General features: G+C 44.4%; 2 protein-coding genes across 5 annotated transcripts in view; one reads left to right on the top strand and one right to left on the bottom strand.

Moving 5' to 3' along the window:
* LOC142575555 (uncharacterized) overlaps window positions 1-27,925 on the top strand; it is a 426,302-nt gene that overhangs the window by 246,944 nt on the left and 151,433 nt on the right. The gene's annotated exons all lie outside the window — the stretch shown is intronic.
* LOC142575562 (uncharacterized) overlaps window positions 181-27,925 on the bottom strand; it is a 50,591-nt gene continuing 22,846 nt past the window's right edge. Inside the window, exons 4-8 of the mRNA XM_075685013.1 lie at window positions 25,499-25,613; window positions 18,057-18,181; window positions 12,548-12,656; window positions 9,064-9,184; window positions 181-7,940 (exon numbers count right to left, since the gene is read on the bottom strand). Of these exons, the coding sequence (XP_075541128.1) occupies window positions 7,777-7,940; window positions 9,064-9,184; window positions 12,548-12,656; window positions 18,057-18,181; window positions 25,499-25,613 (634 nt within the window). The 3' untranslated portion in view covers window positions 181-7,776. The remainder of the gene's footprint in view (window positions 7,941-9,063; window positions 9,185-12,547; window positions 12,657-18,056; window positions 18,182-25,498; window positions 25,614-27,925) is intronic.

The following is a 27,925-nucleotide window of genomic DNA, read 5'->3' as shown; positions in this document are numbered from 1 at the left end:
CATGCGCACGCGTATGATGTTTTGTACAACTTGTGGCAAAATGATCTTGCAGGGCCTCACTTACTCGCTTATTCATTCTAGTACTCACTCACCCTCCATACCAACCACGTACTTGTTTATTTGTTCACTTAACACCCACTTTATTACTCACTCACCCACCAACCCGCCCACCCACTCTTTTACTTGCACAGCCACTGTCGCCACAGCTTGCTCGCTCGCTCGCTCACTGTCTCTCACTCACTCACATTCTCGCTCACCAATCGCTCACAAACAAACATACAAACAAGCAAGCAAGCAAACTAGCAAAGTGTTTAGGCAATCATTGAGGGCTGCAAGACTACTAACTTAAGAGGAAGATTCAGCTTGGCCACTCCTATATAAATACATGGGAACAGAGAAATTTATCTTGGCAGCCACTGCACCAATCTTTATATGGCTTGTTACATTTGAAAGAAAATGTTAAGATCTAGTGACTGTAGGAAGAATATTGCTCATTTGTTGAATTGTTTAAAATTGCTAATTAAAAAAAAAAAGTTGACTATACCACATTTTCGACTCTGTAACTCAGTAGTATGTAAGGACATCACAATTCTGGGAACTGCACCTAATGGTAGTCTTCAATTGGACAAAATTGATGTATTGTACATCACTCTGAAATATACCACTAATTTGTGAGTAGGGCTTTTGCATAGCCTTTGTAAACATGATATAAATCCGTATGCCACATTTGTTTGCTTTAGCTACTCTAGCAGATGCAGTTTACAGAGCTTCAATATCTGCTTTTGGTGCAGAGTTCAGGATTTGTAAACTTTGTGCTTGAATTATTTTTTTCAACTTGCCAGTTTCTACCTATAGGGTTGTGTAAATGGTCGAAAAGTTCAAATATTCTTGATATTATATTTTTAATATTTGTATTCGATTTGAAAATACATATTCGACAATGTTTCAATATTTGGTTGGGTATGAATAATGGAATCAAATTGGATATATTTCTGGCTGTGCAGGAGCAAACACGGTTCTTGGAATTCGTTTCTATCTTATCTAAGAATGTTGGCACTATTTTGTGCTGAATTTTGTGATGATTTTGTGCCGCTAGCGAAATTTAACTTGGAAAGCACACTTATCCACTGAACGGCTAAAACCAGCCTCTAAGTAGCAACGTGCAAGGGATTGTAGACAGCGAGAGTGCACTTATAGAGCGCAGCTCTTGGTCGCGCGTTCCTGCAGCAAGCGTCAGCGTCCTACCTCGTAACCGAGTGAACGAGCACAGCAAAATGTGGGAGCGGATGCTGCGTGCGGCCGGAGATGAAAGATGGGATTATTGTAAACAATGCGAGGAGGAAAGCGCAGGAGGATGGTATGACGAAAACATGAGAAGAAATGCGTAGTGCCGCACACGACGGACTTTGCGGTTACGGGGCCTACGAGATGGCGCCAGAGTAGCATGCGTCTGTGCGGAAACGTGCTGCGTGAGCGGAGGTCTGTCGGTGGCGGCTGCTGTGAATCGTGGCCACGCTGTGGCAGTTGTGCCACACTTCGCTCCGTTTGCAACGCACTGTTCGAGAGAGATTGTCCGTGCCAGCCAATATATGGCGAAATGGAAATACATATAGAGGTGCGCTGAAATTTCACATTTGCAGTGCCATCCCCAATTCTCAGCTTATTGCTGACAGCAAGTGCAATATGTGACAACTGGCACAGAGTCAAATGCCTTCGAATTTACGGGCATTTGATGCGGTATAATAAGGCACAGGCTGGCGAGGACAGGTAGTGGGAATTACTCAATTTTCCAAGTTAACATGAGCCAAATACACAATCCTTTAGTGTAACGGCTTACTAGTCTAGTTTTTTAGCATTGACAATGCAATTGCAATGTTCCAACATAACAAATTAACCCAACTTGCTAATAAATGCATGTGCATATCATTATTTGACATTGGAAGCTGAGTATTCATATTCGATTCGTATTTGAAAATTTTTATATTCGTACACCCGTAATTTCTGGGAAGTTCGTAAAAAATTCCAGGTTCTAATTCGAAATTCTGCTTCTAGGCTCATTATAATTTAGCTTTTTCACTCAGATGCAACAAATTTAATTCAAATTTTGGTCCAACAGTTGTCTCATAAAAGCATTCCTGCATTTTACATGTCTTTGAATAGGGAAATCCAAGTTGCCCTTGAGCTAGAGCTTCCTCTTAACATGACAATGCAAATAATAAACATTGTCATACATGGTATGAATAAGTGCACTTACATGATGAAAAGTTACTTATCCTCAGAACTTTCATTGCAGTGGTTACACAGTTGCCAAGTTGTATTCCAAGGGTGAGATTGCACGAGCATTGTGCTTTCCAAATGGTCGCTTTGCCTCCTACATCACTGAGCAGACAGTGTTTAACTAATGTAAGATTGTAAGTGATGTCTAGTGAGGCATCACTAGACATGTGCGAATAGTGAGACATGTCCACTTAAAAGAACTCATTAAAAGGAGCCCCAAGAACTATTCTGAACCCAATAAACAAACCATTTCAGCATAGACAGATGACGATGCCTTGATCCCAACCAAATATCACGCCTTCACACAGCAGCATATGCATGAACACACTGGAAAGGTGGCCTGCTTTTTCTTGCTGCCGTCTGAAATTACCCCCTTCCCCTAACACAAATCTTTCGGGGCCACCTAACTCAGTGTACACAAGCCAAAAATCGATAACAATGGGCTTCCTTCGATTAAATCCAGTTTTCAAAATGGATACAGCCGGGTTTTTATGGAATGCATAATGCGACGTGTGCACGTGTGGCTAAATCAATTCCGCACCTGTTTTGAATCCAAGAGGCACGATGCTCAAACCAGATCAGTGCAACCTTTCTGTCACAAAAATGGCCATTGTGAGCTCTTCTGTTTTTATGCGATTATGTGGAACATCCGTCACCAGCACCATGCCTCCAACCCCACCCACTGAAGCACTGTATGCAAAAATGCCCAATGACAGAAAAATAAAATGTTAATTCACTTCTCTCGTTTATCATGTGAAGCATTGCTTTTCATACATAACACCTAACAATAGAAAGGCAAGAAGAAGCCTAACCATCAGTATGAAGTCACGTACTTCAGCAACAGCCTTATGCCTAGCTTGTGTCCCATCTTCAACAAGAACCTGTCATATGGAAGAGGGCATAAAGGCTATCTTGAAGATTTACACAAGCACAGCAGCCATGCATCTCGTATAAGTTGAAAACATTCATAAGCCTAGAAATCACCATGTATTTCAACCACTTGAGGTTTACAAAATGAAGTACAGACTAACATTACAAGAAATACTAAGTTGCTATTCGGGAGCAGAAGCAGTCCCTACTTTCAAAAAAATACCACAAAAGTTAGTTTCACAAGGTGACCTAATCATCAGAAGGTGACTAATGCTAATGGTGGTTTCATACTCATGTAGTTACTGTATATACAAAATTCTAAGATGAACCAAAAAGGATGTGAAAATTGCCTGCACCATTAACACCAGACACGGAACTGAAACTTGTGTTTATGGTGTTAGCAATGTCGGAACCAATGGCACCTCCACTGTCACTACAAGACGATTATAGTGTGTACAGGTAGGTGACGGTGACATGCTGCTTACATTATGAAAACTCATTAGAAAAAGAAGCTATTTTACATGGTAGCAGCGACTGAAGTGCGTCACATGTTTTGGCACACCCTTTTGTTTCTTTTCATTTGGTCTCTATCGTACATATTACCGTTTACACTTCACCCCTACAATTGCATCAACCACCGCCCAATCGATCAACCTGGGCATGACGTATGCACCGATATTGGTGACATCTCAGCACGCACTTCAGAGGCGATGGTACGCAATACTGTAGCAAGCGAGGATGAGAGCGTGTGCTTTACAAGGAAGCCGTTGTTATTTAGAGGTGGCGCTGTTGTCCATGTACATGGTGAGGATGGAGAGGGCGCTAGAGGGAAGTAATATCTGGTTCAATCTCTCATGCAGAAAGGCGGGTACAGTTGTAGAGCATCAGCTTCCAGGTTTATTTTATGCGGACGACATTGTATTGCTAGCTAACAAACAAAGTGATTTGCAACTTCTGGCTAATATCTGTGGACAGGAAGGCAAGAATTTAGGTTTGAAATTTAGTGTTAGGAAATCAGGTGTAATGGTATTCAATAAAAACAGGGAACAGACAGCGGCAATACAGGGCCAGGAAATACCTCGGGTAAAAGAATATAGATACTTTGGTATATGGATAAACGAAGGCAATAGATATAAGGAAACACAGGAAAAAACAATAACAGTAAAGGGGAAGAGAAATAGGTACGAGGTACTCCGGGGTATGTGGAAAAGTGCAATGGTTCGAGGACTTACTTTTGGAAATGCGGTTGTTTGCTTTAAATAAGGGGTACAATCAGTACTCGATGAGTCAGTGGGTCGCCTCGCATTGGGCGCTCTCGGGAAGACTACAAATGAAGCTGTGCAGGGTGATATGGGCTGGAATAGTTTTGAAGTGACGGAAGCTCACAGTAAAATTGATTATGAAGAAGGACTGAGAAATATGGAAGAAAGTAAATAGGCTGGGAGAGTGTTGAGGTATCTGTACAGGAAAAACACTGATTCAAAGTGGAGGAAAAGAACTAGGTAGCTTACCAGCGAGTATGTGGACTGTAGGGTGGGCAACACATCAACAAAGAATGTCAAGCGGGAAGTCAGAGAGGCTGAAATAATCTCATGGGTGGCGGAAATGGAAAAGAAGCCTGCCACAAGTAACTACTTAAGAGGAAAAAACGAAATCAGGAAAGAAACAATTTATGATAACGCATAGCGAAGCTCACTACTTTTCCAAGCGAAATCAGGATGCCTTAGAACACGCGCCTATAAAGCGAGGCATAAGAAGGAAGAAGCATGTGCTTGTTGCGGTAAAGCTAGGGGAATTATGGAGCATGTTTTATTATAATGTGAAGACATCTAAGCGACATCTATGACCCAGCAGTCGATTTAGGCACCAGTGGCCTCCTTGAAGCCCTTGGTTTCAGCGAGAGCAGGGGAAAAGTAAACATGTCCGTAATATAGATTAGTAAGAGGCGTTTGGAAGATTGGTGGAAGAAAAGTAGGGAAATGTAGGGAAAATGGAGATGCACAAAAGCAAACTTCGCAATAGGGGGTAAAAGAATTTATGAAGCAGTATAACAGCAAGAGCTTGGTGGCGCAACTCACTGCCCCGTTCCAAAGGGGGACACTTATAACATTCATCCATTCAGATCCTGCTGCTGTCATTAGCCCCAAATGTGTTCAAGCCACAGGAATGGCTGAGCTCTGCTGATATTTTTTTTTATATACTCTACCTACATTCTAGTTTTTATTGTAATTTAACCACCTGGTGATCTTTAGTGGGCCTCTAAAAAATCTAAGTACAAGAGCATTTTTGCATTCAGCCAATATAAGGATGTGGCCACTGTGGCCGGGAATTGAACCTCCACCCTCATTCTAATGTAGTTTGTTTGTGGTGTGGCCAAAGTTTTCAATGGGAAGCTGTTTGTTCCATGTGAATAAGTTGGAGTGTCATCCTTGCTTCACAAGTAATCGCTGCTTAAATCGCTGAAAGCGGAGACACAAAGAGATAGAAAGTCTGGTATTGGAGTGATAATTCTACCTATATTTGAAGGGATCAAAAATCTTTTTTCGGCATTACATTTAAGAAACAATATCCAAAAAATTTTTCAAATATTTATTCTTTGAGGTACAATGCTGAAATCTTGTACATATATGTAATGTTGTGCGCTCATTTCAAAATATAAGGTCCATTTTTGTTTATCTCCTTTGGTTCAAACTTTATGCAAGCTACCTCCACTTCTCATCTGCAAAGATTTGAAAAAATATCTGCTCTCTAGATTTCTCTAAATATGGTATCAATGGCTTCTGCATCTTTCAAGGAATTCAATAATATAGACACATTGCTCTGCCCTACCTAGAACACAAGTCGTGAGGTATTGAATCTGAAACACAACAAAGTGTTTTTCTGGAGACTAACATTGAAGTCTTGGAACTGTTGTTCTAGGTAAGGCAGAGCAATAAGGTTGGTGTTCTTGCATTCCTTGATTAATAGAAAAGCCATTGGTACTGTTTAGCAAAATTTCAGGAACAAATATCTTGCAAACTCATGCAATAAATTATTTAAAGGAAGCTTGAATAAATTTAGAACCAGAGGAGATGAAGAAAAAATGGACTGCATAATCAAAATAAACACATTACATACATACACTTGAACCTTGTTACAATGAAGTTGAAGGGGAATCAGAAATTACTTTGCTACACCCATTACTTCGTTATATGCATCACTGCAGTATACGCCCAATGGCATGCCGATAACACAGCCGCTTATGTTATGAAAATGAAAGAAAAACAGCAGCAATAGAAGACTCTCCTGCACGTACAACACACAATGTTTTAGCACCCGACACGACAGCCATTACGATAGTGCCCTTATATTCCAATGTTATGATCTTGCGCTTCCGCTTTCCACTTGGCTTGCCCATATTGTCGTAAAACCTGTCAAAAGTGAAGAACCTTGTTCATACATGTTGGAAAAAAAAACTGCGAGAAAGAACCACACTAACCAAGAGACATACAATGTGACCTAACTAAGAAAAGTTTTACAGACTAAACTATTGTTGAGATCTATGTTATGCGAGGTGTCGCATGGATTGTTGCGACACAAGACGCCAACACACATTAAACTGGCGGTGCTCCGGCAGCCCGAGACACCTTCTGTTTTCCTATTGCGTGGTGGTTTAAGAGGGTCACGGGAAACTCAAACAAAATGGAGCTGGTGGACGACAGCGGATGCCACCAAAGCAAAACGTGATGGCCACACTGCGTCGCCTATGGAAGGGAACGGCCGCACATGTGGATTATTGCATACTAAAAGCGTGCATGCAGTGTGCTACCAATGACACTACAAACCATGCGCTGTAAAACAGATTAATGAAGATGCTCATCACAATAGGTTCGGCGGTGACAGCTGTGAATGCGGCATGCAACGATCCGGGCAGAGATTTGCTTGTACGGGAATAAGAAACTGCGCACCATTGTTTTTAAGTAAGACAGGCGGCTACATACTATTCTCAATCTCGCATGCCTGGCACCTTCTCTTGTTCACATGGGATCTAGCAGCTGGAAAATGTGTAGAATCACCATCTGCAGCAGGGAACGACGGTGCATTTTGGTTATCGCCTGTTAAAAGCGTGCACTATGCTTCCGATGGCACCACGCACTGTAAAAGGCAAAGATGTTTATTGTGATAGGATTGCTGGTGATAGCTATAAATGCCATGTGCGACGACACTGGAGAAGATTTGCTGATACCAAAATGAGAAGCTGAGTGTGCGCCGGCGTTTTCATGTGAGATGGGTGGACGAGTATTACGGTGAAGATTCTACGGTGGGCAGCTGCATACCGTTCTCAGTCGCGCACGCCTTGCACATTTTCGTGTTTACATGTGGCCTAGCGGCCAGAACAGGTATCATACGATTGCAGTCTGGCAACGTACGGAACGTTCGTGCCAAAAAATTGTGTTTTCCTAAAATGCATGAACCGATAAAAAATTAGCATAACTCTATTGGGTCATTTCTTGTGTTCTCAACTGCGAATGTTGGCGCCGGAAAAATGTACGTCAAAAGAACATATCAACGAGGTTCTACTGTATACATCCGACAGAGCTTGGCGAAGCACCAGAAACACGGATGCATTCGGCCACTGAAAGTTAACATCTACAGCCTTGAGATTAAGAGGCCTGTCAGCTTGCGCACAGTCATAATGTCTATGCCTACAGAGGTTACTCTAACAAGTGTCCCGTATTTCTGCTCGGGGTCTTGGCTACTTCCTGGTATCGCCTTCTTGATGAACTTCAGGCTCACGAGGTCGGCCTGTAGAGCTGGAAAAACAAGATTTTATTTTTATTCGAGTGTTATTATTCTAGGGTTGTTGCTTTGGGTAGTTGGTAATCCACTATAAAAGACGACGTACAGCCCGAAAGACAAGGACTGTAAGAGACGACATACACAGCGCAGTGTATATAGTCTCACAGTCCTTGTCCTTCAGGCTGTACATAGTTTTTATCATGTTTTTATCATTAGGGTTGCCTACAACTTATCCTAGAAGGAAATGGATCAATAGTCGGGACACTCTTTTTTGGTCTAAGGAGAGTCGGTTAAAGGGTCCGTGAACCACCTCTCGGGCTTGCTGAGAAAACACAGACCCAATAGCTGACATTAATCATGAAGGGTGCTTTGCACGTCTTCCTACTGTTGCTGTGTGAAGTAGGTGAAAATCTGCTTGCAAATTTATAATAATTACGTACAATAATAACTGTAGCCCATGCTGGGCCACAAGGGTGAATGAGCAAGCAGCACGGCCTTAAAAAATGGTAAAATGCCCCTTTATACAATGTTAAAAAATTGCAGTTAGTTACAGTGTGCAATTACGCCTAAGAATAAAAAAAAAAGCAAGTCTTCAAAAGTGTCGCATGGCCATCATCAGCTTAGTTCCTAATGTCGCTGGCGAGTTGTATGGCAATGAAAATCCAATACAAAGTGCAAGCCGTGGCACAGTTAACATTTATGGTGTAATTAGGAGCGTTGCCAGTAATTGTTGGGTCCTGATTTGTTTGGATATTAAGAAGTTTTGTAGAATGTTTCCCCTGTATCTTCGGTGGAGTAAACATGAAGCCTTGCTTACAGTTGATTAAAATTAGGGGCAAGTTATGCACCAGGTGTAGACGAAGTTTCAAGCATGTGGAATAATTAGAGCCTCAGCAGTAGTAAATTACGTATGCAAGGGCTCTGGAGCATTCATCATCTAGAGCACCACTGCGGTGCGATCCACCCAAGACCATGCAGGCACTGGATGACCCACATTATGAGCTCCGCTCACTTCAATGTAGGCGCAGTTGGTCATGAGTATCTCTTGGTGCAAAATGTCAAACTCTTCTATGGAATCGTATCATATATAGGGAATTCTTTGGAATCATAGATATTGAGGTACGGGGAATCACTTACTCGTCCATGTGCTCCCCACAGCATGGCCAACCGCCGTTGACGTGCTGGTCAGGGCCCTGACGGCTGTCATGTCTTTAATGGTCACGAGTATTGCCTCCTCAGGCCTCACTTCCACGGATATCTGCAGAAGCAATATTTCTTTCAGTCTTTCTGCTGTCTTACAAGATGTCATGAGTAAATCCACATCTTAGCAATATATAACGTACGTGAGCATATTAAAGAATATAATTAAGTATAAAAAATTATGGCTATTTCATTTCTGAACTAAATTTCGCCGTCGCAGAACCTGACGCTTCCAAAGCATTGTACGACCAATGAAAAGAACTATGAAGAGGTGCAGAGTAGCGTGTGTCTGTCGCTACTCCCAGGGCACCTACAACCTGGTGGCATTACAATTGTTAGTAGGTACAGCGGGGTGGGGCGTTTCTTGTGGCGCTTGACATTTCTGTGCAGCCGCGAGCAAGATCAGCTGCGAGAGAGAAATTCTATCTGGGGGCTTTTGCTCCTTGAATATGTGACTCTGCCTAGACATGCCGGCATTATGAAGTGCAGTCGAGTTTGTTTATGCTCCACCACTGGCTGCCCATACGGTGTGGCAGTGGGCATGGGTGCCCCGTTTGGGGATCACCGTGTCTGAACGGGCAATGTTCTGACAGATGTTGTATAAGTCACGGGTAGATTTTTTTGTCGCAACGATAGATTGCATTTTTTTACAAGCACTGCTCCAGGAGGGCACATGTAATCAGGTAATGGAGGCCTGAGGAGAGCACCTCAGATTATAATAAAGCAGGTGGCTCAGGAGCTACAGGGCACCCAAGGGGTAGTGGGGGGAACAAAAGCTAGAAAGAAGCAGGGCGACCCATGTGTTGGGGCCGCGCAGGCCTCGGCGAACCCCAACCCAAGGTCCAGTCCGGTTTCTAGCTTTGGTGTCCCCGTTGCCGCTTTGGTGTCCTGGAGGAGCTGCCAATAATGCGAAATAATGACACGTTACCATTACTAAAAAATAAAGCTGAACAAATATAGTTACGTCCAGCCGCCAACTTGCGACGCTAACTTCAGTAGTACCACGCTCCGCGACTTCTGCCGGCACGCCAAGGGACAAATGCATGCAACATGTGCTGAGAAACTCCTTTGTAGTGCCTAGGCCACTTAGGCAGACCCATATTCAAAAAAATAGTCCCCACGTTTCCTCTCTCGCACCCACTCTTACTCGCACATGCGAGCCCCACCAGATTTTTTGAAAAGTACACTCTTTCATGCGAGCCGAAGGTTAAAAAATTCATCTGCGGTTACGTGGTTGCATTTCACGACATATTAGCTGGTGCGGACAATCTGTCTCATGTGGCACTTCGCAAACAGTGCAAAGTGTAGCGAGACGGTCTCGCTAATCGTGATGCGTGGGCGGGATTCACAGCAGCCGCCGCAGACCGACGTTCGTTCATGCAGCACTCCCTCCATACAGACGACGCATTGTACTCTGGTGCCATCTCGCAGCCATCGCCGCCACAAAGCCAACGTCATACAGGGCACTATGCTTTTCTTCTCATGCTTTCGCCGCACCCTCCCCTCCCCTGCTTTCTTCCTCGCCATCTCTTCAATATTTTCCGATGCACTCCGTGTCGCTCTTTGATGCTTCGCCGTTGTGCTCGTTCGCTCGGTTACGCTGAGACTTGCGCTACGAGGCCATGAAAAATCAGGTGTATAGATACCGGGTTAATTGTCGGAGCAGCATTCAGTGACCAAACTACAGCGTTTGGTACTCTGAAGCATTCTATTCTTTTGTATGAACTACAGTGACCTACGGCATCACTGGTCCTTCATGGCTAGCTAACTAATCGGTCTCAAGTTGTACATGGCAACGGTCAGCTTTCATCAGCCAACTTTGGTGTTCCTCAAGGTTGTATTACGAGGTCCCTTACACTTCCTGTTGTTCATAAAGAATCTACCCGATGTGCTTACCAGTCAAAAGTTCCTCTTGTATGCCGATGACACAACCATTTATTCATCTCTCTAGTAACTGACAGTATTGCAAGATCAGCTGAACGCTGAACTTGGCAACATCAACAGGTGGTGCTCACTAAACCACCAAATTGTCTATGAATAAGTCCTACAAAATCACGTTTTGTTTTAGTTCATAACCTTCAATCAACTATTCCACCTCCCATAGGTGTATCATTAAGTAATCATGTCTTACCAATATCTGATAGCGTTACGATATTGGGTGTCATTTTAGACAAGCTACATATTAGATATGCATGCTTAACTCGCTTGTCAAATAAATTTCGTTTTATGTTCACTTTATTATTAAAACACGCAGGTATTTTCAACCTCATATTCCGCGCTTATTATTTTTACATACATTGCCATTTATCATACTGTAAGCAGACGCTGCGCAGACACGGTGGCGCGCATGAGCACACCTCAATGGGTACTCGGCGTTCCAATCAACTAAGAATTTGTGCAGCTTCCACAGTGCTGCAACGAGCCAGCTATTTTACTCCTGAGCGCCAGCATTACATCCATTGTTTATTTATTTATTTACACAATATTGCAGGCAGCAATGCTGCCCAAGCAGGAGAGGGATTAAGAAAGATGCTTTTTCAACATAATTTCAAATGAAACATGAGATATGCATTCAACAATACATTGCAGTAAATGATTCCATTCTTTTCTCGTAAGTGCAAAAACTGATTTCTGAAAGATTTTAGTGCGGGCAAAGTATTACCGGACTACTTTAGAATGAAAAATATGCGGTGACCTTTGTAGTGCATGGGTAATAAATATGGCATCCGTTACAGGAAGTACCCCGGCATAAAACACTTTCGTGTTACAGTGCACTTGTTGTACGTATGTGGCTACTATTCACCAGTCATGCAGGCGGAGGACAAAGCCGGTCCGCGCCACGCAACATGGTCTGAGTGGATCGTATGAGCACGAGGACGTACACTGGCCCTGTCGGGCACAAAGCAAACGCTACGCAATATGCACTACATCTGCGTGTAGCTGCGGTCTGCTACGTAGCGCAGATACGGCGGGGTGCCCCGACAAGTCCAGTGGCTCAGCGCTGTGCTGCTCGCTCATGACAGTCGCGTTTGGCTTATGTTTGGCACGTTGCAGGCGTCAAGATCGGGGCAGTGGCGTCTACATTAACACCCGAAATCAGATGTAAACTGCGCGCCACTGTGACATATAGACGGCGGTGCCTTGTGAGCACACCTCGCTCTGTTGTAATTTTGGCAGTGAAAGGCCTCCGCTTCTGGTGAATGCATCGAAGTACTTTTTGTGACAGAGTGTTTATCAAATAGCCTATTTTAACTTCGAATGCTTTCCTCCACTTCGATAAACATGTAAGTGGTTCAGGGCCCGCCTAGGTGCCTCTGAATTCGTAAACTTTACGTAAGATTGTTAGAGTTGATATATACACTAAGAGCTTGTGACAAAAACCAAGGAAGTGTATTTGAATTAACAGAAAGCAATCACTTACGGCGTCTTTGTAGTCTTCATTCATCTCCGCCACAATTCCCTCGCTTGGTAGAATTGACCTCAAGCAGTCTACTGCGAATACATCACCAGGATGTGTCATCTTGGAGAACCTGCGTGGCAGTGGTTCACACTGATTATTCGCCTAGCGATGCCCGCGGTGTCGACAGCGGAATTTTCGCGACACTGAGCCTTTAGCGTACATGACAGGAGTGTGGCGCAAAGATGACCCGAAAAGCTCTTGTCAAATTTACCCTGTATTTCCTGTGCAGAGTGCCCTCTGGACGCCGTAACGAGGCGCAACCCCCCACAAATGGAGTGCGGAAGCTCGTGCGCTTGTCTCCTTGCTCACGGCAACAGCAAGGACAGCAAAGGGAGCAGGCGGGGAGAATGTTAGCAAGGAAATAGAGAGAGGGGGAGGCAGTTCTGCGACCTACAACGCTAGTATCCAGAATGGCGCCCAAGCGTGCACTTAGTGCCGAGGAGACAAAGGTTCGCAGAAAGCGTCGAGCAGAGCAGCCAGGGTAACTTTGCACATCACGACTGTCATATGCGGTCAATATATCACCACCAATTAACGCAAACACCAGACAAAGCTTCACTTACAGATTCCCACAGGGCGTTGGATCTGCATATTTTTACCTTCCAACTTCTCATACTTAAATAATAAATGTGAAAAACAATAACAACGAAAACTTTATTGGCACGGCTGTGCACTATCTCCGGGGCCGGCCCACAAAAGACGCCACATTTTTCAACAGGATCCTAATTCTTGCTGTCTTCTGGACGCTTTGTTTCGTAATATAACCGATTCCCATATGCGGCAGCTATTGGCCAATAGCTGAGGTCAATCAACAAGGGTTTTGGATCAGTGCGCTTCTTCCTACTGTTAATGTGCATATTTTTTGACAAAGTTGAATAAGCAGGTTGAAGTAAGCGAAGATGATAAATGCGTACTTCCGGAAGAAGCCGACTCTCGTCTGCTCACGCTCAGCCATGGCCACCTGCATAGGGATTAACGTTTGGCCACCCAGCTTATCCGTGTCGTAGCCGTTGGGTCTCGCTAATTTCGACTACTTTTGAATGCTTTACTAGACTTGAACTAAGCGAAACTTAAGGTCAGACCTTAAGCGCGCTTGCCAGTGTGCGTTCACTACTAGCCGCTCCTGGCTAGACGCGTTAGCCGCTTCAAAAATTTCGCTGGTTGGATGTGGCTAGTGTATGTGAGTCAAGCTTGAGAAGGACAAAGCTGGTCCGCACCACGTATTGGAGCGTCTTAGCCCGAGCACGCGCTCAACCCTTGTCGTGCACAAAGCAGATGCTGCGCAACGCGCGCTACAGTTGCAACTTGCATGTCGCAGGGGTTCGCTATACGTATCGCTGGAATACTGTGGCTGCCGCGGGGTCTGTGACGAATCCCCTGGCTCAGCGCAGTGCGGCCATATAGTTTCTCACCATATTGCCTAGAGGGAAATCTGGTGCTGCTGCGCTGTGGTATTTAATGGCCCAAATAGTGGTATGCATGGGAAAGTTGGTATAGACCGTTCTTTCCTCCTCTCTGGCTTCCGTTGCAAAAATTTTTAATAGCCTTAAATAAATCGTGTTTAGACAAATGTTACTAGAACCTATCGACATTCAATAAACTGTCTTTGGACACCGTAACAACTTCCTAGTAACCTCCTCCGACCATTGGCCACCAATATTGAGTTGAACATATATATATAAAATGTCGATTGAATTCTTACTGACTGCTTAATATTTCATGTTGGTACAATGTGTCAACTGTGAAGCGACTATTCATTAACCACCTTTATACATCCTAACTTGCTAGTAACATCCTGTCGACTATGTGCCACAGATAGTTGACAGGATGTTACTAGCGAGTTGTTAGGATGTATAAGAGTGGGTATTAAATAGTCGCTTCACAGTATTTAGGAAGTACACAAAAATTTTATTCAAGAGATAATTTCTTTTGCAATATACATTGCAAAAATAACCTTTTATTATCTCTGAATAAAATTATGTAGTTCCTAAAAACTGGAACGCAACTATTTATTAACCACCTTTATACATACTAACAACTTGCTAGTAACATCCTGTGAACTATTGGCCATGGATATGTTGCAGGCATTTACAAACTGTTCATTATCCCCTGAATAAAATTTTTATGTACTTCCTATAAATCTGTTTGCAACTGTCCAAGAACTCTTTGTCGGACTTCACTGGGCACTATAATGATGTTCCGAGTAACACACATTTGTTGCCGTTTAAAAAAAATACCATTCAAATGACCGCAGTATTTAGTGAATAGCACGCAAGCTTTAATGAAAGCTACTTTATGTCCATAATGATGCAGCACAGATTAGCTGGACATTTGTCAAGAAACTTTAGAATGCTGGCCATTGTAAGGTATATAGTGACTACGTACAATAATTTGTTTCCCTCATAGGAGCAGGCACTAAACTAAGGCAAGTGTCACGCGTTGCCAAGTGGCTAGGTGCCGCATGCAACAGAAGAAAACAGGTTTACATGTGTGCTTGAATACATCCATTTAATATCCCCAAGCTAGTAATGAGGACGAGTTGTTCAGCTGCCCTGGAAGTACACCGAAATGTTGCTTTGTGGAGTCTAAAAAGAGAGAAAAAGGCAATATATTGGTTTTGCTACTGTGACATTGCAACACACCATGCATCTGTCTCTAAAAAAAAATGTGCAAACGACACAAGTTTTCAACCCTGTGAGCTCTAAAGATCTCCACCTGTTTTGTGCAAAGTCCTTCTAAACTGCATGAAATGGCTGAATTAGTGCATTAGAGATGGGAGCGTGATGGATGTGCGCAACACCAACAGATGCGTGATACATAAGCTCTATCATACAGACTGTAATCTACAAACAAAAGCTGTAAAGCAACTTCAGATTAATGAATTTCCATATTCATATCGTGACCCATACATGGAATATTAATGTGTGAATTATCTTAGGAAAGGCAAGGTACCAGTCGAAACTGTGTCGCAGCTTGGGCACAGTTACATAGACGAGTTGACTTAAGTGTGGCACTTAACCAAGAAATGATACAAGCAACATGTAAACAGTTGAACAGGCATTATGGATGTTCTACAGCTAGATTATAAAATGCCTTTGCTGTGCAGGCACACTTTGTAAAAGTGACCTTGTTACTAAACATGTTATCTTTCCACAAAACAGAATATTGTATTATCATTGCATCTATATGTCCAGGGCCTCTGTCACAAAAATACATATGCCAGCAGTACTGACAATTTTCTAGTTATGTTGGCAAAGCTTGTATGATAATATGCTATTATAATCAAGTTAATAGCTATGTTAGCCGGATAGAAAGCACTGCACTTAGATAGCACTGAAATTGCCATGAAAAGAGTTTTGTTGAAAACTGCACAAAGAATATTAAGATGCTTCTTTGTCACACACGTACTCAGTATGGCGTTGACCTTCTTGGAATCCAACGGATCCTTCTGTGGAAGGCATTTGACGGCCGCCCAAAGAAGGACCTCCCTTCAACATCTTTTGTAAGAAGAGCTTTAACGAGCGCAACCGCGAACTGAAAGCCTGAATTGTTAGGATCCAGGCGCAGCTTCTTCAGCAGTCCCTTTTCAACATATACACCATCACCGATGTCTATCTGTGAAACAATAGAACAAGTATAGATTCATTTTATGCACTTGATCAAGGAATGGTTAGGAAATACGGTAAGGTTTGCAAGAACGGCAGTAGCTGCTTGCTGACAAAGCAGCCTTACATATACCGTGCATGCATAGTGCTGAGCTGTACACTTTCACCTAAGACTAGAAAGTATTGGGAACTTCAATGCAGAAGAAAGACATGCATCTGCCCAAATCTAAGTAAATGTGTGCCACCTCATGACACAAAGCGAGATCTGGTGCTGTTCTATTGATTAGCAGACATTGAAAGCTTCAAGCCTGATTGAGTAGTGCGCCAAGGGTCAAGCTGAGCTCGATTAATGATGCACAAGTGATCGAGAACTATCGAACGAAATGCAGTTGTCTTTGACTACAATTGTCCGACTTCTCCTTGCAGACATGCGCTTTTCAATTTACTGACTGCACATGGGTGTACAAAAATTTTGTCTTACAAAGTGAATAAACCACATACAAAAGCAGCATTTTCATAGCATTGTCTTTAATAGTTACTGATACCTTCAATTTAGAAAGCCCTGTATATTGGGCCTCAACAATCTAATTTCATAAAAGGTTTGTCAAGGTAGAAGCATAGAATTTTTAATCATTAGAAGACAGGTGAAATGAGTTATTTATTGCAATTATTACTCAAAATTTAGCATTTAGCAAATAAGCGTTATGATATCAAAAATAGGGGTTAGAGAAAACCTTGGCTTGGAGGTTCATTAGTGAAAGCAGCCATGCCCTCGAGGAGACGTAACTTCTTTTTTGTAGGCAGAAATTAGGCTAGAGTATTTTAACACATATATGTGCCCATGCACATACTATGTTATCCCTGTTGTAAACTTCTTTTTCATGTATATGCAAGGTGTGTTTGTAACATCTCATTGTGCACAAAATCAAATCCATAAGAACTCGACAAGAGGCTAAAGAAACAAGAGAGCAATCCCAGTGACAAACCATGCTAAACCAACTAGACAGCCATCCCAGTGACAAATTGTATGAAAAATTTTGCTGACATGAATTCGGACGTTTGAAACATAACATGTGTATATGAATGCTGTCTACGGTGATGGACAACTTTCAACAATGGCTACGCCAACATCAGAAGAATGTGGATAAGAAAAGAGTGGCATCAAATGCTTTGCCAGAGCATGCAGCAACGACTAAACACAACAGCGACTGGATGAGCTATAGCATAATCAGCCAGGAAAGAAATTGGAAGCCATGCCAGTACCCGGAATTCCCTAGAGATGCAATCAACAAGACACACTCATCTGAAACCAAGGAACCCTCCCACATTTTATGCCAAAAACCTACTTAAAATATATGCACTACTTTTTTTTGCCCTATTGTGAACAAGGCTTCCATCTGGATGCCAAAATGTATTGCTTTTAATGTTGTATTTGGTTGGTCTATGTCTTTCTTTGTCATGTTTAATACCGACCAGAGAGGCTTCCGTGAAACTCTTGATACAACTTTTGTGCAAAAGCATTGCTTAAGGCACTTTTGCCTAAACCATGTCTTTAGGTGGTAGAACACATTTTTCTGGACGCCCTAGAGCGCATTATTCACAGCACAAAACCTGAGTTGGCGGTTCCTAAAAAGGCAATCTGGCTAGATTAATATAGAGTCTACATGGAGTATATCAGGCATAATTACTCAAGCCCCCAATTATATTTTACTCAGACGAGGCTACTTTAGGTTAAGTTCATTAAACTGAGGGCACTCCACCAAAACATAATATTTGTGATCAGCCACTAGAAATCCTGAAAATGGCAATACAGTAAAATGATTGCATGTATTCAACTCGCAAGGTAGCACCAGTTTTGTACGCACCTTTGTGAAAGCACACAGAGCAGGTGCTTTATCATAGTGCTGTCCAGCTTCCAGCAGTGCAGCAGGTTCCTGCGGGATGTCTCCACTATCCGCATAGCCTTCAACAGTAACAAATGTGAATTGCGCTGCGAACATGAAAATTTGCACATTACCAGTGTCATGTTTGGAAAGAGCCTCACACAGCTAGCTGCATCAATCTGCATCTGGGCGTACAAATGTGTCTTTGTTATATATCAGGAGGTTACACTGCTATTTCGCAACAAATGAAATTTCAGGAAGGAACAAAATCAGCAGCAACAACGGACTACCAGGACAATCAACAACACTCAAATATGAATAAAGGGAAAATCAGACATCCACTCGTTCGCAGCAATTGCTACAAAGGAAACCCATACGGGTTCCTCGAAAGAAAAGCCTCCTAGTTGAAGAAAAATTTTTTGTCCTGTTCCGGGACTCGAACCCTGAACCACCGCCTTTCCGGGGCAGCCGCTCTACCATCTGAGCTAACCAGGTGGCTAGCAGATGGCAGAGCGAAATCGAATTTGTCGACAACACGAAGCAAAGGCAAGAGTTTGATGTAGTAGTACTGCAGAAACCCGCAAGGTGGAGAGAAGTAATGAATAAAGGGAAAATCAGACATCCACCCGTTCGCAGCTATTGCTACAAAGGAAACCCATACGGGTTCCTCGAAAGAAAAGCCTGATAGTTGAAGAAAAATTTGTCCTGGTCCGGGACTCGAACCCTGGACCACCGCCTTTACGGGGCAGCCTGCTAGCTAGCTTTGCTCTAGCTAGTTACGCAACGCTCATTACGTGAACCATAAGCTTCAAGAATGCGCGCAAGCGCCACACTTGCTTACCTTTCAAGACTTAGCATACGCTCCTTCGTCTCACAGGTACTGTGGCACCAACGTTTTTCTGGCGCAAACGCTGTAGAACTTCCGATGAACTCCAGCTCCACAAAAGCACAACCTAGAACAAATTCTTACATACACTATGATTCGAAGCCCCAGTACCAGACTTTTCACGAGAGCGCGGTCAGGCAGCTCAGCAAACACAGGTACCGTGTAAGTTCAGCAGTACCGCGCCCCGCGAATTTTGCAACACCAGCCAGAACATTGCCTCTGAATGTACGTCGGACAGGCTTTCTCGCGCCTTCGGCGCTGGTGCTGAGTCAATCAAGCCGTATTAAACCTTTCTTGCTGTTACGGCACTCTACCTTCAAAAAAGCATCGCCGATTTTTCCGGGGGAACAGTAGGGGCCGTAGTAGAGGCCCAGCGGTCGCCAAATTGGGCTTGAGTGCCCGCTGCTTCACCTATTGGTTAAAACACGTTGGCGGGCTAGTTGGTTAGAATCCATGGTAGAGTGCAGAAGCGCGACTGAACGAGAACGTAGAAGGAAACAGATGCAGAGCGCTTCACTTCCAACTATATATTTTATTTTCGCACGCATCGATAAATATATACCGTACGAGCGGAAACAAACGCGACAGCAAAAAAGAACATTCAGTGGTGCATGCTCGATAAACCGTACACGTGTGCAACGCATGGTGAAAACGTGTACTGCAGTGATCACAAAGATAATCCGAGGAATCGTATCTCCTTTTAAGATAGCGAAACCGAAGGCTTGCTTACGCACTTTTCCTCTCATTTTGCAATCTCGAAGGCCTCCCCCGTCATCCTGCTATGAGCCCTATACAGAATGGAAGTACTTTCAAATATGGGCTTGCAGGAACAATTTCGGCAGTGAATACCCCAAATGACCTGAGATTACCCTAGTGACATTATGTCGATGCTCTCTTAATCTCTCATTGATGCATCTGCCGGTTTGACCAACATACGTTCTTCAGCATGAAAGTGGAATGGCATAGACAACGTTATGAGTGCAGGTTACAAATTGTTTGCGATGTTGAGTAGAAAATGCGTTCCTTTTGTTGTTCTCTGTATTAACCTGTTTGCATAGCTTCTGTAGAGGCTCAGGGGCAGAGAAAACCATGTCCACCCCCGTTTTCGCTGCTATCCTTATATATGAAATTCAATGAATGTATAGTACCACGGCAACTTTCCTAGCTCTAGCACTGGCACTGCTTCCATTCGATGCCTTTTTCCACTTCCTGCCTAAGCCCTTCGCGACAGACGTGAGCATACGCATCGGATAAATAGAATCTGCCAGGCGCTTGGCCTGATCTCTGAAAACTGGCTTCCACTTCGTGGTCACACAACTTCGTTAGAGAATTGTTGAAACACGATAATACTACTGCGCGTTTTACAAGTTTTGAATGAGCGGAATCAAGTGGTAGGACTGGCTTTTTGCCTCTCGGCTGATAACTCCAGCAGGTCATTTGTGGAGAAAAGTGCAGTCCCAAGTCTAAAAACCTTATGAAATTGCCTATGGGGACTTCACGTGTCAACGATAAAGGGGACAACACTTAAGTGAATGAGGTTACGGTTTTTGAAACCAGCGAGTCAAAATTGTCTGATTCGTTATTCAAACTGATTAGGAAATCGTCAACAAATCTGAACACTTTCACGACATCGGTGTCATGTTTTAGGCATTCATCAAGAACCTGGTCACGGTTAGCTAGTTATAAGTCACTTAAACGGGGAGCAATACATGACACAATGTATATGCCATCTCTTTGCTTGACAACATTTGCTTCCCAATCGCGTAAGTCGAGTTAACATAAAAACGAAGAAGTTCTAAAAACCTGTTGCAAGTCAAACCACAAGCGTTTTAAAATCGAACCGCTCCAAACTGGTCAATGCAGTCATTTACACTTTTCATCACGTCATTCTGCGGGAGAGAATAGTATAGGTCTTTTAAGACAATAAAAAAAGCGACAAGGTTCCTGTCTTGACAGTCTTTAAAGAATTCCACCACTTGTTCGGACTTAGTTAACAAAAATAGGTCGTCAATTGGCAGGAGCTTTAAGTGCTTTTGTAAAAACGTTGCTATATATTTCTGCCAAATAGCATTCTCTGACTATCATGGAAGAATGTATGCTGGTCATACCGGCAGATGCATCACTGAGAGATTAAAAGAGCGTCAGTATAACGCTAGGGTAATCTCGGGTCATTTGGGTATTCACTGACGAGATCGTTCCTTCAAGTCCATATTTGAAGATACTTCCATTCTGTATGGGGCTCATAGCAGGATGACGAGGGAGATTGTGGAGGCCTTCGATATTGCAAAATTAGAGTAAAAGTGCGTAAGCAAGCCTTCGGTGTCGCTATCTGAAAAGGAGATACGATTCCTCGGATTATCTTTGTGACCACTGCAGTACATGTTTTCACCATGCCTTGCACACGTGTACGGTTTATCGAACATGCACCACTGAACGTTTGTTCTTGCTGTCGCGTTTGTTTCCGCTCGTACGGTACATATTTATCGATGCGTGCGAAAATAAATTCTATAGTTGGAAGTGAAGCGCTCTGCATCTGTTTCTACGTTCTCGTTCAATCGCGCTTCTACACCTGCCTTACACCCTCTCTCCTCTAGAAGAACCCCACCTATATATACTGTGGTGAGGAAAGCATATGTTGCCTTGAAGAAGACAAGTCTACTTGTCGAAACGTTGGCTCCTGCTTTCACCTTGTTCTCGTTTTGCTCATAATCTCAAATTCCTCTTTGGCGTTCCATAATGCTCTTTGAACGGGCGCGGTATCGCTGCGTTGTTATTTAGCTTTAATTTAGTTTTCATTTACCAGTTGCAACAACGAGCATTTATTTAGTATCGTCGGTGGCACCTCCAGGACACCGAAGCAGCAACGGGAATACCAAAGCTAGAATCCGGACTGGTCCTTAGGTTGAGCCTCACCGAGGCCTATGCGTGCCAAGGAGATCATGCTGTCCACGATAGCGGACAGCCATCGCGGACAGCCAGAAAGAGCATTTGGAGATCCCACACCAGCTACATTATTATATTGTCGGCTGCTCTCCTGAGGCCTCATATTGCCGGTTACGTATCCTACTAGAGCAGTATTTGCAAAAAAAAATTGCCGACGATTACGTTACTTCCTAATGCGAAATTTGAGCGCAGCAAATAAGCTGTTTCACCTTTTCGATAGATTGAGGCAAAGAAATCTAGCAACACATGTATGCGCTATCACAGAATTTTTTTTTTATTTTTCACACGTATTCCTTTAACAAAGACTCCACTAACAGTTCTTGACAGTCATGAAGGAAGCTTTGTGGTCGGAGAAATAGACTGATATATGTTCGACTTGGTACACCAATGCTTGATTCTCAAAGACGAGATGTATACAAGTGCCTCGCGAGGTTGTCACAGCCGTGGGACGCGTTACGAGCGAGAGGAACGGGATGTTCTCCCACATAAGTGTTAGGAAATTGCTGTTTGTCTTTATGTCAAGCCGCCACCGATCTGGCTCTCTGATTGCCACCGCACAGGGCGAACGGCAGCGGCAATTTCGGCTCGGGCGGTGCACATATACAGATCCGCCGCCACCGATCTGGCTCTCTGATTGCCACCGCACAGGGGTTGCATTGGAGGAGGAGCGACGAAAGGAACTAAGTTCGAGCCGGCGCTTTGACAACCGGAGACTCGCAGGAAGAGGGGGGAGGGGGGCGGCGTGTACACCCAGCGGCAAACGATGGGGGCAGAAGCGCGCGCAGCAAGCGGACAACACGATAAAGGGAGGAGGGAAGAGATAGCAGCGACTGACTGATGCCGCTGACGCCGATAGTGAGTCAACCCCAGCTGCGGAGTTGGTTTCAGGGACAACGAATAACCGGCGCGTCGGCAACTGAAGAGCACCCTATCCGCCACACAAGAACCGGGGGGGGGGGGGGGGGAGGGACCCTTTCCTCCTCTTTCTGCATGGCGGCGACGGTGTTCTATGCAGTCACATTATCTTGACTCTCTAGCGGCGTCAGCGGCATCCAGCGGTATCAGTCGATCGCTGCTAGCGCTGGGGGGATGAAAGGGCGGCGGAGCTGGTTACGAGGCCGACGACGACGCCGACGCGAAACCCAGGAACGGACGCCAAAGAGCTGCGCTCTAAAAAAAAACAATCGTAGCAACAAGAAAAGCACCCCGCAACAATAACAGCGCCCCACGTCTTCTGCAACATACCACGCCCGTGCGAGGAGAATCGCGGAACGCCACTGAGGAGTCCGTCCGTCCGGCCTGTCCAGCGAGCCCCACCAGATTTCTTTAAAATGCGCGTTCTTTCACGCGAGCCGAGGGTTAAAAAATTCATCTGCGGTTACGTGGTTGCATTTCACGACATATTGGCTGGCGCGGACAATCTGTCTCGTGTGGCACTTTGCAAACGGTGCGAAGTGTGGCGCGACGTCCTCGCTAATCGTGATGCGTGGGTGGGATTCACAGCAGCCGCCGCAGACCGACGTCCTTTCATGCAGCACTCTCTCCATCCAGACGACGCGCTCTACTCTGGCGCCACCTCGCACCCATCGTCGCCACAAAGCACTCGTCGTGCAGGGCACTATGCTTTTATTCTCACGCTTTCGCCGCACCCTCCCCTTCCCCGCTTTCGTTCTCGCAATCTCTTCGCTATCGCCACATTTCATTTTCCGATGCACTCCGTGTCGCTCTTTGATCCTTCGCCGTTGTGCTTGCTCGTTCGCTCTGTTACGCTGACACTTGCGCTACGAGGCCATAAAGAATCTGGTATATAGGTACCGGGCTAATTGTGGGAGCAGCATTCATTGACCGAACTACAGCATTCGGTACTCTGAACCATTCTATTCTTTTGTATAATCTACAGTGACCTACGGCATCACTGGTCCTTCATGGCTAGCTAAATAATCGGTCTCAAGTTGTACATGGCAACGGTCAGCTTTCATCAGCCAACTTTGGTGTTCCTCAAGGTTGTATTATGAGGTCCTTTACACTTCCTGTTGTTCATAAAGAATCTACCCGATGTCCTTTCCAGTTACAAGTTCCTCTTGTATGCGGATGACACAACCATTTATTCATCTCGCTAGTGATTGGCAGTAATGCAAGATCAGCGTAACACTGAACTTGGCAATATCGACAGGTGGTGCTCACCAAAGCACCAAATTATCTTCGAAACAGTCCATCAAAAACATATTTTGTTTCATAACCTTCAAACAACAGTTCCGCCTACTACAGGTGTATCATTAAGTAATCATATCCTACCAAGATCTAACAGCGTTACAATTTTGGGTGCCATTTTATACCAGCTATATAATACACATGGTTAGCTCACTTCTAAAATAAATTTCATTTTGTACTCACTTTATCATCAAAACACGCAGGTATTTTTAACCTCATATTCTTCGCTCATTATTTCTACATACATTGCCATTTATCATACTGTAAGCAGACGCTACGCAGACGAGGTGGCGCGGATGAGCACACCTCGATGGGAACTCGGCGTTCCCTATACACTAAGAAATTGTGCAGCTTCCACAGTGCTGCAACAAGCCAGCTATATTACTCTTTAGCGCCAATGTTACATCCATTGTTTATTTATTTATTTACACAATACTGCAGGCAGCAATGCTGCCCAAGCAGGAGAGGAATTAAAAAAGATGCTTTTTCCACATATTTTCACATGAAACATGAATGACATATGCATTCAACAATACATTCTAGTAAATGATTCCATTCTTCGCTCGTAAGTGGAAAAAATGATTTCTGAAAGATTTTAGTGCGGGCAAACTATGACCGGACTACTTTAGTATGAAAAATATGCGATGACCTTTGTAGAGCATGGGTAATAAATGTGGCATCCGTTACAGGAAGTACCCTGGCGTAAAACACTTTCGTGTTACAATGCACTTGTTGTATGTGGCTACTATTCGCCAGTCATGCAGGCGGAGGACAAAGCCAGTCCGCACCACGCAGCATGGTCAGACTGGATCGTATGAGCGCGAGGATGCACACGGGCCCTGTCGGGCACAAAGCAAACGCTCCGCAATATGCACTACACCTGAGTGTAGCTGCGGTCTGCTACGTAGCGCATTTACGGCAGGGTACCCCGACAAGTCCACTGGCTCAGCGCTGTGCTGCTCGCTAATGACAACTGCGTTTGGCTTACGTTTGGCGCGTCGCAGGCACGAAAATCGGGGGCAGTGGCGTCTACATTAACGCCCCAAATCAAATGTGACCTGCGTGGTGACATATGGTAATGGTGACATATAGAAGGCGGTGCCTTGTGAGCACGCCTCGCTCTGTCGTAACCTTGGCAGTTAAAGGCATCCGCTTCTGGTGAACACATCGTAAGTACTTTTCATGACAAAGTGTTTAACAAATAGCCCATTTTAACTTCGAATGCTTTTCTCCACTTCGATAAACATGTAAGTGGTTCAGGGCCTGCTTAGGTGCCTCTGAATTCGTAAACTTTACGTAAAATTGGTAGAGTTGACATATACACTAACAGCTTGTGACAAAAACCAAGGAAGTGTATTTGAATTAACAGAAAGCAATCACTTACACTGGCCTTGTTCAACTTCTCGTTGAGCTCAAATACCTTTGTTGCTGTGGCAGCCAGAACTTTCTTGACATCGACTGTGAACTCGGTACCGAGAGCCGTGGCCATTTCTTTCGTCCTGTGTGGTTGTGGTTCAGACTGATTATTCGCCTAGCGATGTCCCCGGCGTCGACAGCGGATTTTTCGCGACACCGGTCTTTAGCGTACATGACACGAGTGTGGCACAAAGACAACCCGAAAAACTCTTGTCAAATTTACGCTGCGTTGCCTGTGCACAGTGCCCCCTCGACGGCGTGACAAGGCGCGACCCCCCACAAATGGAGTGCGGGAGCTCGTGCGCTTGTCTCCTTGCTCACGGCAACAGCAAGGACAGCAAAGGGAGCAGGCGGGGAGAATGTTAGCAAGGAAATAGAGAGAGGGGGAGGCAGTTCTGCGACCTACAATGCTAGAACCCAGAATGGCGCCCAAGCGTGCACTCAACGCCGAGGAGACGAAGGCTCCCAGAAAGCTTCGAGCAGAGCAGCCAGGGTAACGTTGCACATCACGACTGTCATATGCGGTCAGTATATCACCGCCAATTAACGCAAACAGCAGACAAAGCTTCACTTACATCGATTCCCACAGGGCGTTGGATCTGCATATTTTTACCTTCCAACTTCTCATACTTAAATATTAAATGTGCAAAACACTAACAATGAAAACTTTATTGGCACGGCTGTGCACTATCTCCGGGGTCGGCCCACAAAAGACGCCACATTTTTCAACCGGATCCTGATTCTTACTGTCTTCTGGACGCTTTGTTTCGCAATATAACCTATTTGTATATGCGGGAGTAGAGTGTACTAGAACATGGAGAGTGTCCGGAACGGCCGCTCTTTCAATGCATTCAAAGTGAAGCCAACGACCGTAACGCCGCTGGGGGCGCTGCGATCGGCAGCACTCACGCGGCGTGGTGCCGAGGTAGAATGTCTGCTTCCCACGCAAAAGACCTGGGTTCGAATCTCAGCAAGGGGTAATGTTTTTCTCTTTTTTTTTTAATACTTCATGCGTTGATGTATATAGAATCTGTACGGCTGCTTAATTCTTGCTTCCGTTGTTATCAAATGCAACAAAGAGCCAACCGAAACATGCAAGAATAGTCACAAAGTCATTTTTTAATGTTGAACAATAATTACTGCAGCGCCACCTCAGGGGAATGAACAAAGCTATTCCAATTAAAACATGGCCTCCGAGACCCGTACGCATACACAAGCCTGCCGACGCCGGCTCGCGCATTTACATTCGCTCGCCCGTGCAGCCGATCGACTGCAGCGCCGCCATCCCGGCGCTATGCCAAAAAGATGTGGTGGCGCTGCCATCGGGAGTCGCTCACGCGGTAGGCACTCCGCTGAGCCAGTGTGCTTACATCGATTGCCACTGGGTTTTCGCAGGTGCGTGTGTGATTCACAGGTTTACAACGAAGGAAGAGCAGTACGCTGACAAGCTGCATTGTGGTGGGTTGCGCCGAACAACACAAGGGGCTGACTCATCGAACATGCGCCAAACGTTTGATAACAGTTAAGCTTCTATGTTATTTTTCGAGGCATGCATTAGCCAAGAAGTTGCTTAGGACTGTTAATAGCCTCTTGTTCAAATTTCTTACTCCACTGTAGGGGAGCTTAATAGGATTAGCTTTGAACGTAGGTACAGCGAACAGAACGTCACATTAGCCGTGTAGATATGAAACAGATTCACCTACACGGGCTGCGTAGCCACTATAGTGTGAATATCATAATCGCTTCCGAATGTTTTCCAAATGTGAAATGTAATGTGCAGAGTTGGCCATTCACGCCAGCACGAATGAAAGCGCGATTTCAACGATGCTTTAAACGTAGGAGCAGTATACAAGTGGTATGATCCCACATCTGACTTGTCCCAACAACCACGTGAACAATTTCTAAACCATTGTGACAAAATAGGACTTCATATCAGACTCCTGTATCACTCTACGACGGCTGGAGCAATTCGACTGCCGCCGTCAGAAGCGCAGATGGTTCCTACGTTCACATCCCCTATTTGCAACTCCAGAAGCTGTTAGTAATGCTGGCAACACTGCCTAAATAAACAAAGATGGCTACATTATCCAAGGGCGCTATAGTGTAAAGCTATTCCAATTCCACAGTCAGCCCTCCGCGATTGGTCAACAACTTTTTTGGGTAACCCTCACTTCGCCTTTCAATCACAAGACGTTACGTAAACCGCGGTAGCTCCCCATCGGATATGGTGTGTACACTCTGATTACGCATGATTAGACCGAACAAAAGAAAAATAGTTATTTCTGGAAAACTCATCGCATCAAAGTGACGTGTCCGTGTTAAAGATGCATTAAATTTCGAACCAAACTGAATTTTTCTCTGCATAGCCGCAGGCTGCCCCTTGCGGAAATGAATA

Source organism: Dermacentor variabilis, chromosome 3 (genome assembly GCF_050947875.1).
Source record: "Dermacentor variabilis isolate Ectoservices chromosome 3, ASM5094787v1, whole genome shotgun sequence".
NCBI classification, from domain to species: Eukaryota; Metazoa; Arthropoda; class Arachnida; order Ixodida; family Ixodidae; genus Dermacentor; species Dermacentor variabilis.
Note: the sequence above shows the minus strand (reverse complement) of the source record. Positions and strands in the feature narration are given on the sequence as shown.